General features: G+C 44.5%; 1 protein-coding gene across 5 annotated transcripts in view; it reads right to left on the bottom strand.

Moving 5' to 3' along the window:
- Window positions 1-14,399, bottom strand: part of FLNB (filamin B) — a 67,194-nt gene that overhangs the window by 21,361 nt on the left and 31,434 nt on the right. For 3 of the 5 annotated variants that reach the window (XM_010718511.2, XM_010718515.2, XM_010718513.2), the window contains exons 9-26: window positions 13,274-13,411; window positions 12,106-12,232; window positions 11,498-11,634; window positions 11,012-11,205; window positions 10,560-10,673; window positions 9,867-10,010; window positions 9,435-9,558; window positions 9,043-9,203; window positions 8,399-8,489; window positions 7,994-8,163; window positions 5,700-5,817; window positions 4,838-5,100; window positions 3,606-4,203; window positions 3,194-3,367; window positions 2,644-2,806; window positions 2,111-2,271; window positions 944-1,111; window positions 695-769 (exon numbers count right to left, since the gene is read on the bottom strand). In XM_010718511.2, coding sequence (XP_010716813.2) covers window positions 695-769; window positions 944-1,111; window positions 2,111-2,271; window positions 2,644-2,806; window positions 3,194-3,367; window positions 3,606-4,203; window positions 4,838-5,100; window positions 5,700-5,817; window positions 7,994-8,163; window positions 8,399-8,489; window positions 9,043-9,203; window positions 9,435-9,558; window positions 9,867-10,010; window positions 10,560-10,673; window positions 11,012-11,205; window positions 11,498-11,634; window positions 12,106-12,232; window positions 13,274-13,411 — 3,120 coding nt within the window. The remainder of the gene's footprint in view (window positions 1-694; window positions 770-943; window positions 1,112-2,110; window positions 2,272-2,643; window positions 2,807-3,193; window positions 3,368-3,605; window positions 4,204-4,837; window positions 5,101-5,699; window positions 5,818-7,993; window positions 8,164-8,398; window positions 8,490-9,042; window positions 9,204-9,434; window positions 9,559-9,866; window positions 10,011-10,559; window positions 10,674-11,011; window positions 11,206-11,497; window positions 11,635-12,105; window positions 12,233-13,273; window positions 13,412-14,399) is intronic. The other 2 variants (XM_010718512.2, XM_010718514.2) reach the window with 1 other exon arrangement.

The following is a 14,399-nucleotide window of genomic DNA, read 5'->3' as shown; positions in this document are numbered from 1 at the left end:
TTTTAAATGAATGCAGTCAGCATGGATCAGTTTCCCTTATTTTGTATTCAAGAGCATAGATCTGGTTTAACATAGATCTGTCATTCACTGCTCTTTGGATTCTTATTGTGAACAATAGCTAGCATGAAAATACTGGAGAAAAATCTGCTTTTCTGTAGCCAAGTCAAAGGCAATTGCTCAAAATACATTGAAGGTCCTCCCAGAAAGCAAATGAGTAGGTAATGGTTATAACTGCCTGAATAGTCATTTACAAGATTACATACTGAGATTCACTGCACAGAGTTGAGCCTTAAAGCCAGTTATTGCATAGCATTCACCAATTTGAGTCTTTCACAATCAGGTATTAAGAAAGGTAGGCTCGCTGCCTAGACAGGAGAACCCTGCAAACTGCCAAAGTTCTAAGAAAGCAGGATCAATTATTTCAATTTGCATCAAGCCAAATCTACTGCAGATTATGTGACATATCAGCACAGATCACACAAAGCAGCCTACAATTACAAGTTGGCTGGAAAACACAGGAAGGATTAGCAGCATAGCAAGTGCAAAAGAAATATATAGTTGTCATGGAAAGCCTTGAAAGAAGCACAGTTTGCTCCCACTCCTTTCCTCAGATGATTCTTGCTGTTGCCAGTTAGATTTCTGAGCGCCAAAGCTGCCATTAGTTAGTGAGAGTTCAAACCTGTCGCAGCCTCACCCTTTGGATCACCCTTAAGAAAATCCGAAATGTTTTTCAATGGAGAGCGCCATCCCTGGGAATCCGTCTCATCCACTAAAATCAAAGAACTGTTACCTGGAGGGCACTCGCACAGGGTGACCTGACCCGTGGGCAGTGAACTGGCTCCTGCCTGCTAGCAAGGGGCTGAGGGAAAGTCCTGCAAGCAGGGCCAGGACTATACTCCCCAATGCAGATGGGCACAGCCAGATGGAGCGCTTTGGTTCTCACCTCTGGGTCCTGCCACCACCACCTCCAGGGGTGCCGCTCCTGCCTTGCTGGTGTCCACAGTAAAGGACTGCGGGATTTTGGCTCGAACAGCTGTTCCCAGGCCTGGTCCTGCAATCTTCACCTTGCTGGGATCCACAACATCCTTCACAGGAACCTTGAAAGGACTGCCTGGAAGTTAACACAGCTGGTGTTGAACAACACAGATTGAACAGTTTCAGGAAAATGCCCACATGAATGCAAATGGTTGGCTATGGCTTTGGGACTGGGCCTCTTTGATAGCACAGATAGCACAGACACTTCCATAGTACTCAAATAAGACAAGTTACAGAAAAAGACAGCACCAGCTCAGCCTACACTACGCACTAAATCAACAAAGAATAAAGTTTCTAGGGCATAAGCAACTGATGAAAACACAGGCTCTCGTTTCCTTCACATTTTATCAATATCAATATGTTGATGAATAAAAGAGGGCCAACAGGACAGAACCAGCTCCCTCTGAACATCTGGGAAAGGACACCTAGCTGTATGCTGTATGACACTGTGTAAGCACACACTGCAGCAAACCATGCCTGGCATTTAGGAGCATTAATTATTGGTCTTGAGAAAAACATCCTTCTTCCAATTGTAAGCTGCTGGCTGCCAGATGTATCTGGAACATTGCTTAAACCACTTCAGCTTTACATCCACTGCAAACATACAGACAAATGTTTGTTTTCAGAACAGTCACTGCCTTCTGCAGTGATCAAAACTTGCAGCATTTAATATAATCCCTATGGCAATATATGCTTAATATATTGTCAGTTCCCATGACAATATTTAATATAATCTCTATTAGACTATTTTACTGCAGAACAGTCTTGAAGACATACACAAATGAAAGGGATTATTTCCTTAACTCAACAAGTTGCGCGTTATTAAAATCATGTACTCCCTGCCCCAACCCCTGGGCTATATCAGTTGTTTGTCAAAGCTAGTATCCTTTTTCTTACTCCACCCATCTGGATACACTTTTTTGCTCCTCTCACCCAGATTCTGCAATTTCTGCCTTTATTCTCAGGAAAAGCAGAACATCAAAACCTCAACATCCCCCAAGCAAGAGTAAGACACAGCAGAGGCACCAACTCAACACTTTCCTTCCTTTGAAAGCAACTGAACAAGTGCTCTTACCAGGAATATGTTCTCCCCCGTACGTAATATTGACATCGTAGTCTCCTGGAACATAAGGAACGTACTCAGCACTGCAGCTCCCATCCTTGTTGTCTTTACAGCTGATTTTAGACTCTGAAGGTCCCTCAACAGTTATTCCAAGGCCACCAATTCCTGCCCCTCTGCAGATGAGAAAGGCACATTGTTAGAATTACCCCTTTGCAGCAGCAGCTTCACTGCACTCACGCTACATTGCTGCCCTTACTGGAAAAGCAGCAGCCTGACTTCTGATGCCCTGCCTTTAGTGTGCTCTGGAATGCAAAGCAGTTCAGCATAACCTTGCTGACATTTCCCAGAATTTTATCCTCAACCATTATCAGCTCATAACCTCTGCAGAGCAGAGAGCTCAGTAACCTATGAGGTAGCAAACATTAATCAAGAGGACACAGTTTGGTTATTTTATAAATATTTGTACTGGTTTTAGGATCTTACGTTGCACAGCCCACTACGCTCCTCCCTCAGATATTCTCGAAAGATCAAGTTGGCCTGGTTACCTGGTGACAACTGAAAAGGCATTTGGCTGATTTGTGAAAGCTTCTTTGAGTCCAGGTCCTTGTGCCTTAACACGTGATGGATGGCAGCCCTCCGTCACATTCACTCTGAAGGGACTGTTTGGCACAGGCACGCCATCATATGTTACACTGACTGTGTGTGGACCTGTTAGAGGAGGAAAACACGTTCTGAACTCCCTAAATATTCTGTTCGCATCACTCCTACAAGATCCTACAGATTTAGATGTCAGGAGATAGATAAGACCTTCCCCCTGCATTTCACAAGAGTTTAGCAGCGTTTCGTAACTGAGAAGCCATCTACATGCTGTTTTGAAGATAAGCTACTGCAAGTCATTTCTTCAAGTTAAAATAGGTATTTCCTGTAGAATTAGCTCCCCCACTTGCAAAAATCCCGCTGAGAATGCCAAGAAGTTCCTGGCAGACCTCAGCAGTTTGCCAAATGAAAGTATCAGAAGTGTTGCTTGCTGCTGGTTTTCCCCTCTCAAGTTTTACTTTTTTAAAAAAAAAAAGAAAAAACAACCACAGAGGTTACCCTTTTCAAATGGCGTGTACTCCACTGCGTACGTCCCATCAGCATTGTCTTGGATCTGACAGTCTGTGGGGGAGCCGGATGGGCTTGTGATCTGTGTCCTGATGTGGTCACCACCAGCTTTCGTTAGAGGTCGGGCATCCACAGTGAACTCCGTTGTAGCTTCTCGGAAGACATCTGCAGGATAATGTTTTGAAGAGTCATTTCAAGAAGCACACACATTTCAGACAACAGAACATTTTATGAACCAGCAAGATAAACAACACTTGGGAACATAATGAAACATCCCCTTCAAGGGTCGCCATGGGAACATGCAAAGCTGTTACAACTTGCATTGCTCAGAATTCTCGGTGCCGGGTGAAGGATCTTAAGTCCTACGAACTCTGATAACAGGAACAATAAAGGTTGCTCTTACCTTTCCCTTCCACTCCTGGCCCAAACACTTTAACTCTGCTTGTGTCCACAGCTGGCTCCACTTTCACCCGGGCAGGGAATTTAGGCACTTGCTCTCCTCCATATTTCATCTTGATTGTGTACATGCCAGCTGAGAGCGGCACATATGTCACAACATAGGTCCCATCCTTGTTATCATCAATCTGGATCTCAGCTTTGGAACCAGTATCCGACACTATGTCCACCCGCAGGTTACCAGGACCCGCTTCTGTACAGTCAACATTCAGGAGCCCTGCCTCACCTACTTTGCCACGTTCAAGACCTGGACCTGTGGCGATGACTTTAGAGACATCAAATGGCATTTCTATGTCTGCTTTGAATGGTGAACCAGGAATGTGAACCTCTTCAAAGAGGATGTTTACAAAGTACTCTCCAGGCTTGGTAGGCAGATAGGAGACAGAGCAGGTTCCATCACCATTGTCTGAGCATTCAATCTTAGCTTCACATGGGCCTTCCACCGTCAAACCCAAACCTCCAGTTCCTGCCCCTTTGGTATCTATCGTAAATTGAGCTGGTTTTCCAACGAGGCCTCCTCGAAGACCTGGCCCGTGAGCTTTTACCTAGGAGAGAATACGCAGCTCAGATACTAATTTTTTCATACTGCTGTACCACAGATGACCTTAGACAGACTAGCTAATACGTAACACTTGACTAATAAGCTCTTAAAAATACATATAAAGCAAAGCTTCCTTTGCCACTCCTCCCAATACGTAAAGCTGGTATCTCTTTCCTCCAAAGAAGTTTCTAGGCATTCAGTATTCATTAAGTTTCTATATTCATACCCTTGCCACAGCTGTTTTTATGTGTCACTGAATGAAAGGAGTAGGCATGCTGAATAATGGATAGCTGTACGGAATTACTCTTGAAATTTGTTTCTCTGCAAAGAAGCATCTCAATTAATACATTTGACATGTATTATGTTGGTCATGAAACCAACTTCTATTAAGTTAGAACACATGCATGTGCCACACTGTGCAAAATGCCTGCAGTATTAGTTCAAAGTTATTCCAAGTATTCCAATTCTTAACAATTGACTTCCATGAGTCATGGAGTCTACAAATTAAACTGAAATGAAACAAGCTCTGAGAAAGGATGTTCCAGGGTCTAGTTTGGCCAAATAAGTTGGGCATCCTGCGACAGCACAATTCACTTTTCAGTTACTAGCTGTTGTTACAGCCATTACCATTTACTTACCTTGGAGGGATCAGGAGGCAGAGTGGCCTCCACAGTATAGGGGCTGCCTGGGATTGGATTGCCATCGTAGCTCACATCCACCACGTACAATCCTTCCTCTCTTGGGATGTATTTTGCTGTACTGCACTCCTTACCCAAAACTGGCTCCACCAGGCATGGTACAGCTTTCCTCATAGGACTGGAAATATTAACATCCAGTTTACCTTGTCCACCAGCTCCTCTGGTGTCAATTACAAATTCTTGATCCTTCCCTACTTCCACTCCTTAAAAAGACAAAAAAATCTATATTACTACATGAAGTATCAAGTGGTTGACAACACTCCAAGAAATCTCTTATGCAATATTAGCAAGGGAGCAACCTCTGCCAGAGCCCTACTCAGTCTACATCCTTCCACATGAGAAAGAAAAAAAAAAAATAACAAAATGCCTTGGTTAATCAGAAGCTACAAAGCTACAGTGCTAAACAAGGCTATAAGGCATGGCCAGACAGTAAAAGAGAGGCTCCTCCAAGGAACACAACATTTTACAGCCCTTGTTCTGCTTTCAGAAAATGAGACTCTATGAATGAAATTCCACACTTAAGATGTTACATCTCTTTGAACAGTGATCTAGCTCCAGAGAAACCAAATTATATCAGCAAGCTGCTGGTCTGGTGAGGAGTCCAGCCTCATTCACCACCACGGACTACACCCAACACTAACCTCGCCCACACTGTACACGCAGCTGGTTTTTCCCCTTAATACAAGTCAAACAAAATGCATTTTGCCCCCATATGTTTCAGTGGAACACGTCAGCTGACATAGTGAACAAGAAAACACTTCAGAAGCAGGCCATGGGGCTCCCAAGCCCATGTTTTACTTACTGTTTTCAAGTCCATTAACTTTAACTTTGCTCAAGTCTAACGGAGCAGCAACTCCCACAGTGAAAGGGCTTTTAGGGATAGGATCTCCACCGTACGTTACCAGAACCTTCACTGGTCCCTAGTGGAGAATTGATGAGTTAGCTTAGTGTCTCACTTCACACAGATGCACTAATACATAACCATTTCATCACCTAATTCATTTCGGCTGGGTGCTGCAGACAGGTATCCTGCCCCTCTGCACCACAGCCACACCACAGCCCAGCCTGTGCTGAAGCTGCTTTATTACGGCATTTCAAATACCAGGGCTTTAAGCTGTACAAGTCAGAAAGATTAATGCTTTTGTGTATTTTGGCTGAAATACTGCACAGCTATGGCAAGTTTCAGCCCAAGATGTGTGTTCCTTTTATTCTCTTCTACCACAGTCCATATTTTAGCTATACTCACTGTTTGCTTACTTTTCATTCTTGGCCAGTTCAGCTCCCAAGTGAAATAATCATGGATGTTTCACACAAGCTTGTGAATAGCTTCCATGATTATTCTTAGCTGTTTTTGGAAAACACACACAAGAGTAGCTGTAGCAACATCACACGTGAGAGAGATAAGCCTGAGCAAACGCCATTAAACCAAGGTTCCTTCACTGCTGACTTAACTACCTAGCCAGTCCTCCAACCACTCCGTAGAGTCCAGAGTCTCATCGACCCGCTCTTAGATAAGTTCCTGCTGACAAACCCTAGGAAGGCAGGGTTCAGGACTGATCTACGTATTTGCAGCCTGGAGGGAAAGCAAGGCTACTATTTACCACGCAGCTTAATTTCACTTTTTACTAACCACTGTTCTCCTGCCACCACTACCTGTGAGCATCTCCTGTAGCACCACAGCTCCTCTGTGACCCAAGGTGCTCCCTCAGATGCAAGGTTCCAGCACGCACACACAGCCACATACTTGCACTCCAAAGCCAGGGAACTTGTTCTGACTCACTGTACAAACACTACCAGCTGAGATGCCCCTTATAGCACTGTAGAGCTATCCCTACAGCATCCGAATGCCACAGTCCAGCAGTCAAAACTCTATTCTTATAAACACGAAAGGCAGACAGGTCTGCCCATGGCTTAGTGAAATTCAAACTCATTCACTGCTGAAACTCTCTCTCCCGAAGAGGTAATGAGCCAGAGGGTTTCTAAATCTGGCCAGGGGTGCAGTAATCCCGAGCACAACCCCTGCAGAGGATACCTGGCTGTGGTACGTGCCGTCTCACCTTTGCTTTTTGCATGAAGCATTTACTGCTCTTACACAGCCACAGAGTTGCTGCCTTCTGCACACCAACCCTGACTGAAAAAGCAAAAGCCTCTCCAAATAGACACACCAACCACATCCTCAGACCATGCAACTGCTTTATCCAAAAACAAATGCTAGCTCTGTGGTGTGTCCAAGAATGCTAATCCAGCGCTATCAGACAAACAGTGCTGCAGACTTCTGTATCAGTTCATTTTTACACAGCTACATTCAAGGAAGTCAATGCGGTTGACCAAGTAGCTCACTTGTTTGCTCAGCAGAGTACAGATATCAAAACACTTTCATCTCACCACTACAGTGCCTAAGTCTTTAAAAATACACAAGAATTGAGCATAGCATAAGGAAAACTATTTCTAGTTATTAGCAGCTTCCACTTTAATGGTGTTGCTAGGAAGTATCTGTCTGAACCAAAACAAGTTCAACTAAAGTTTTTTCAATTCACGGGCAAACCTCAAGTACAGGCAAAATACTCTGGCCTGTTTAATCTGCAGCCGAACTTCCCTGCCCAATTCCTTCACTCCTTTGTTTGGAAGTCACTCAAACACTGTACTTTTTTTTTTTTAACCACACTCCAGTTTGCAGTTGAGCAGCAGCGGGCTGACAGCCACACCCCACAGCCCCAGCAAAGCAAGGAGTGGCAGCCCAGGCTGGCCATGCAGCAGCTGGCCTCAATTCAGATCCCAGAATGGGTTGCCACCTTCCCCTTTTAACTGATAAGGCAGCAAAAAAGATACCACCTTTGTGCAATGGCAATATGAGCCACGTGCTGCTACTTCAATACCTCACTTGGTCCCAGAAAAGAAAACAGCGACAAGCCACCAATAACTAAACTAGAAATCCGTGCCACTGCTTTCTAATCCCCACTGTCCTGCAGGCTTTGTGTTAGGGGAATAGGACACCAGGTTTTAACTAGAAGTTGCTCTGTGCACAGCATCAGGTCACAGTGCTACAGCAACATGAGCCGCTCCCCTCTGTACTCCTACCAGAGTGCCCAGACCTACCTGCTGTATTGGAGTGTACCGAACAGTGTGGGAATAGTCGTAGTTGTCAATGATGTCCACATCTGCCACCACCTCTCCTGACACAGGGCTGCTGAACTGCACATCCAGGGGCGCCTTTCCAGCTCCCTTAGTGAACACAGTGAAGTGGGTTGGCTTGCCATTTTCCACACCTGAAGAAAAACATTAATTTTAATTTATGCAGAGCTCACACACAGAAACTCTTCCCAAGAAGCATTCAGTACCTATAAATCCCACTCAAGCAAAAATCCAAGAGAACAGAGTCCTTTCCAGTTGCCTGCCACCCCTACCAGCTGCAGCCAGCACCACTGCTGAACCCCAGCAGTGCCCAGTCATGCAGAGGGTGCCCCACAGCATTGGCTGACAACACCTCCACCTCGGTCTCACCAGTTTTGCTCAGCCCAGGTCCTTCAGCTTTCACTTTACTGGCATCGTGAGAGGGGTCCACTTTAACTCTGAAAGGACTGGCAGGAATTTCCTGCAACAGAAATACAGCTCTAAATAAAACCAGGTCATTTCTCATTACTCAAACTAGACAGATAAAATTGAAGCAGAAGCATCTTAAAACAGTTAGCTCTAGCGGCACCTCACTTAAATGCTCCACCTTACTGGTGGCAGCACTCAAAGTCTAGGCCAAAGTTAACAGCTGGACTGCTTGCATGGGCTTTTCCCAATTTTTCTTTAACAACATGCCCATTCCTTGGATAGTAATTTAAGTTTTCTACCATTTAGAAAATAGCATTGCCTTGCCTCTAGAGCCAGTAGGTAAGCTAGCACAGATACCACACTGATTATGCCAGCCAAATGCATCACATGGCTTGAATTTTATAGTCAATGTTTGTCTTATTTGTGTACATTCAAGTACTAGAGAAGAGTTTTAAAAACAGCAACTAGACAAGGTGCATATGAGCTGGAGTGAAAGGAGTCACCTGTACACTGCCACACTCAACCATTAAGCGGCAGGTGGTGTGTGTGGGGGAACAGATAAATAGACTCTGAAAATATCAGCCAGTAAAATGAAGATTACATACCTCTCCTGCAAAAAGCACTTTAATAGTGTAGCGTCCGGCAGCAGGTGGTGCATACTTCACTGTGAACGTATCATTAGCATTGTGGATAATGTCAAAATCTATGTCTTCCTCTTCATCACTGACAACACGAGCATCACACTTAATTCCAACACTGACATCACCTAGGAAAAGCCAATGGAAGTTTCACTGGATGGTACAGACACTGCTAGCCAAATAGCCAGCACATTCCTACTAATTGATAAAATTGATCATATCACAACTCATTTTCACACTCTGCTACCCAAAGTTTTTAATTAAAGAAACAAAAAACACAGCATAAAAAAACCCAGAACATAAAACCCAACCAGGCACAACCTGCAGGGTACCACAGCAATAATCCAATCTGCCTTTACCTTCTCCAGCATCTGTGCAGTCAACAGTGAAGTGAGTTGGCTCACTCGCTTTCAGGCCAGTTCTCTCCACTCCAGGCCCAAACACTTTCACTTTCTGAGGATGGCTCCCCTGACCTATCAGGACCTGAATGGATTCACAAGTGTCAGAATTACACTCCCGACTCACACTCAAGATCACAGTCAAACTGAAGAATTGCTTGGGCAGAGGCTACATGAAAATAGCACCAAGTTAAGAACAAACTGCTCTGATTCTCCCAGGCTGCAGCTGGACTGATACAAGATATTCAGCATGTGAGACTGTAAAGTCAGAAAGCTCTTTTCAACAGGAAACATGCCCATAAAAGACAGCAGAAGGGCACACCGCTTTCAAGCTCCCAGAAAGGTTTTACCACTAGTAACAACAAGCAGTTGTTACAATAATGTTCTACTTACCCTAAACGGACTATTGGGCACGTTGGCTCCTCCCCAGACAATAGAAATAGTATGTTTGATTGGTTTAACTGGCACATAGGAACAGGCAAACACGCCATCAGGCTTGCTCTTCATCTGGATATCAATAGGGTTTCCTTCTCCATCCTAAAGAGTGGTCAGTACAAGCAGCAGTGAGCCCAAGTGGCAGAGAGTACAAGCAGAAGGTTCAGGTACCTTACAAATATTTGTATAATTTGAACATCCCAAGAGACTGCTCCAAAATCTTGTTCTTTCCTCAGAAGTACAGCTCAGAAACATTGATGGAACATGCAGATTGCACTCCTGTAAGCCTTTCTCATCTAAACTGCTAATTTCTCACACCATCTCACAACACATTTTAACAAGTTCACCTGAGATTTACAAGCCAAATATACTTCAGGTCCTTTTGAATGACATCTTGAGAAAATTACAGCCTGCCTTTCTGAGGAGGCTCCAAGTGCGGAAGTAAAGCCACACACTTCAGACTCAAGGGGAGAAGCCACCCTGTCTCAAGTTAGATTTGCTGTCTGACTACATTGTATGGATCAAAGCACAGAGCTGCAACAGAATTGCAAATGTTCAGAATTAAGCAGTGTGTAATCCAGCAGAAATACTCAGGGCATTTTTCTCAATGACATTAAAGCCCTTTTGCTGGAGTTGCCCTTGGCTTTTTACCTGTGCATATATCTTCAGAGGTGCTTTCCCAGCATCCTTGGTTTCAACTGTGAACTCAGCAAGATTGTTCACTATGCAGCCACTTCTCTCCAAGCCTGGACCGTAAGCCCTCACCTGAAACAAAACCAGGAGTCTTAGCTTGCAACTCAGGAAGAGGTAAAACAAAGTGATTTATTTCCACAAATCTCCTCTTCCTACAGAACTTAAAAAGCATGGCATACAAGTAGAGACTAGTGTGAAAGCAGAGAATTTTGACTACTTCAGCAAGTTTGCATTACATTAAATCGAAACCACAGCAGCGTTATTAGAAAAAGCTGAGTAATATCTGGCTGGAGCATACAAACACAGAGCTTTAAATAGAGGCAGCTTAAGAGTCAAGCATGTTATGTTTAGAAGCACCTCTGTATGAGTTCTACCAAACCACATTATGCCCAGTGAGCAGTTTGCACCACCTTATCCGGGTTGAAGTCTCCTGACGCCGGTCGGATGAAGGCCATGTAGGGGCTGTCCTTTATATCTTCATCATCACACATGATGTGCACAGCGTATTCACCTGGCTCTTTGGGCCAATACTTCACATCGCATGAGCCATCGTTCTTGTCATCACACTCTATTTTAGCCTGAGAAGGACCCTCTATTGCAAAGCCTGAAAAAGAAACACTTACTTACCAATTGTGCTACAGCTGAGATGGCTGCTAATCTAACACTATTCCCTCAAACTGCTTTTTTAAGCCATATCCATAACCGATGTTTGTTATCTCTCTTCTTCAGCACCATGTGCAATAATCTATCACTTCCTTCTATATCTCATCCCACAAAACCACATCCCACAAAACCACAGTCTCCATCCCATGCTGTGACAGCTATTGTTTCTCAGGAGTTTATTACCAGCACTGCAATATCTAAGTATTTCAGGCAAGCTAAGTAAAGGAACATACCAAGAGAACCAACTTCTGTGCCAATGGACTCAACCACGAAGTCAGCCGACTTGCCCACAATCCCTTCATGCAGTCCTGGCCCCCAGGCTCGTACTTTCTGAGGGCCTGCTTCATGACCTATGTGAACTTCAAAGGGGCTACAAGAGAAAGAAGCACAATTAGAAACATACAGCTTACACGCTTTTCTCCCCAGGCATTTTAATGAGGCTTTACACTGGACTTCCCAAATTAACAGATGCTATCTTGTGGTGGCATAGCGCCCAGCAGTCCCTCTAGCAAAGAGGTCATCTAACCTATCACATACTTACGCTTTGCACAACAGATCCTAAGTGTCAAATATTTGGTTTGCTCTGCTTGCTGTAGTCCCTGACAATAAAACAACAGATCTCTTCAAAAACTCAGAGCCAAGTCCAAGCTGTGTGAGCTACCAAAGTTTATCATTTTTTTTGTACTCATTATTTTGGGTTTAGTAAGACTAATGCAAATCAATCTCCCAAGCTTTCCCAAAGCCTCTGCAGCCCTAAAACATGCTGTTAGATAAAAAGCCAGCCAGCCACACAAACCCCCAAAGGACACAAAAAGCTCAAACAAAACTACTCCTCACTCACCTTTTTGGGATGTTGTGTCCACCCCACGTAATCGTCACAATGTATTTCCCTGGGGTAGCTGGATAATATTCAAACGCATATACACCATCCATAAAGCCTTTCTGTTTCACAAGCTCCTCCAAGCCCTCTGTTGAAAGATCAATTCAGCATTAAACTTAACAGCTTCCATCCTGCCATCAATTACTCAGGCACGTTCATGTTTTCTAGTATTTATTTTAGCTTGGAAGAAAAAATCTTCCAACAGAAAGGAAAAAAAAAAAGGTCAGGTTATAAGGGAAGTTAGTTCTAGTTGCCCTCTAGGACAAAGACAGCAAACACTTCCAGAAGAAATACAGCAGAAAGTATTTTAAGTTACCAGACTTAATAGATTCCCTTGTGTTTTATTTTCTTAGTCTGCAGTATGATGCATGTCATATGTTAAAACAAAAAAGCTTAACATTTGTCAGACTTTGCAACCACAAGTATGCAGGGAATGCCTACTTTTCATTTTCTTCAAGATGAAGAATCTAGGCAGAAAAGCCTAATACACTAAAATTTACATCCCTACGTCTGCTGCTTTCTCCCCCCGTAACCGCATTAAAGCCACACAGTCAGAACGCTGTGTGTGTGGAGGAGGTGAAGGCAATACAATGCACCTTTTAATACAGACCCAGCCTGGGGGGAGGTGAGTGCCTCAGAGCACAACACAAACAAAGCCAGTTCCTGAGACTTGGCGCAGGGCATGGAGAGCAGAGCACAGCCACCACGGCTGGGCAGCCCCAAACCCATGGCCAGCATGCCCACTGTCCTGCTGTGCCACACTTGTGGGGTCGTGGCAGAGTGAGGGACCAGGGACTAGATCCTGGCAGAAGGGTCTCTCCTGCCTCAACACTCTCCTCTTCTGCTCGTGAGCTGAGCATTCAGTGCATCCAGGATGCTGCATTTTGAGAGCAGGATTTCCACCTTGCCAGAGTCACTTAAGTGTGATTTGCTTCCAGAGATCAAAGGTGCCATGCTAACCCAAAAAGCCAAGACAAACAGTAGTGCAGATTTTCTCAGCTACACTACGGTGATACAAATCCCACCAGTTCCAGCGGGCTACCACCTCTTCACTACTCTTCCTTCTCACAACTCCTCCTTTGTCCCCTTCTCCAAAACACAGAGCACAGACTCATCCCAACACACGTACTTGGTCCTTTAATAGTCACCCCAAGGTCTCCGCTGCCTGCTGCTCTCGTATCAACCTTGAAGTCGGCTGTTTCTCTGATGCGGACGCCTTTGGGCTGCAGGCCTCTACCGGTGGCACGACAAGCATTCGGATTGCAGGCTGCAAGGGAATTTCAGACATCAATGCAGTCTTTGATTCTCAAAACACATGCAGCCTAGCCAGCTTGGAACAGCCTTTAGTTAAATGTTGACTCAGGGCAACCACAGCTGAGCTTTCAGCACAAGTCTTAATGTTATAGTAGGAAGGAAAGCAGATGTGGAGTCTGCCTAGCCATTGTCCATGTCCTGCTGCTTTTGGACTGCAGCCTTCAGTACAGCCAGGCAACACTGAACCCCTACAAGAGCCACTGTTTAAAAGTAAAGCAAACTCTGAAGCCATGTTGCTTTCCAACTCGATGCCAATTTTCAGATCAAAGCTTTTACTTGGCTATCAAACCCAGATATCTGCTGTACTAGGCATAATCTCCTTGATGTTCTTCAGGTTTAGAGGCATGCTACAGCACTGGTGAAGCTCTCCTTTGTAGATAAGCCCTAGTGAACGATATTATTGTGCTGTTCTTTCAGAAGCGTGACTGGAATAGCAGCTATTACCAGAGCAAAGTTCTGCATGTGCTTCTTTAAGACATGTCACTTCATCCCCCTGTGTGTCACAGTTCACACCTACAGCAGCAGAGCCATAAAGTCCTCCACTGATGGAAGCAGCTATAGGTAGGGGCAGAAGGTTACACATGGCTGAGCTTAAGCTTATGCTTGACACCTTTTACTCAAGTGCTTCTCCAGGCCTGCTGAGTTGCTACATAAACAAGCTAATGTGCACTTATGAACAATTCTTGTTACACGCTCCCAGTTATCAGGTGGTCTTCAATTCCAGAGACCTAAAGGGTTTGAAAAGACTCAGAAATCACAGCTTCCCAGTAGTTTAATCCCAACATGCACTTCCCCCCGTGCTTACAGCAAGAACACAAGTCTGCCAAGCTGCTCATTAGGTTTTTATGTGTTTCAAGAGCTTACAACCCTTTTGCAGCCACATCACTACACATCCTATGCTGGACAGTACAAGCAAACATTGCATGCCATCTGCTAACTCT

The sequence above is a fragment of the Meleagris gallopavo genome, chromosome 14, assembly GCF_000146605.3.
Source record: "Meleagris gallopavo isolate NT-WF06-2002-E0010 breed Aviagen turkey brand Nicholas breeding stock chromosome 14, Turkey_5.1, whole genome shotgun sequence".
NCBI lineage: Eukaryota > Metazoa > Chordata > Aves > Galliformes > Phasianidae > Meleagris > Meleagris gallopavo.
This window is presented reverse-complemented; position numbering and strand designations above follow the sequence as displayed.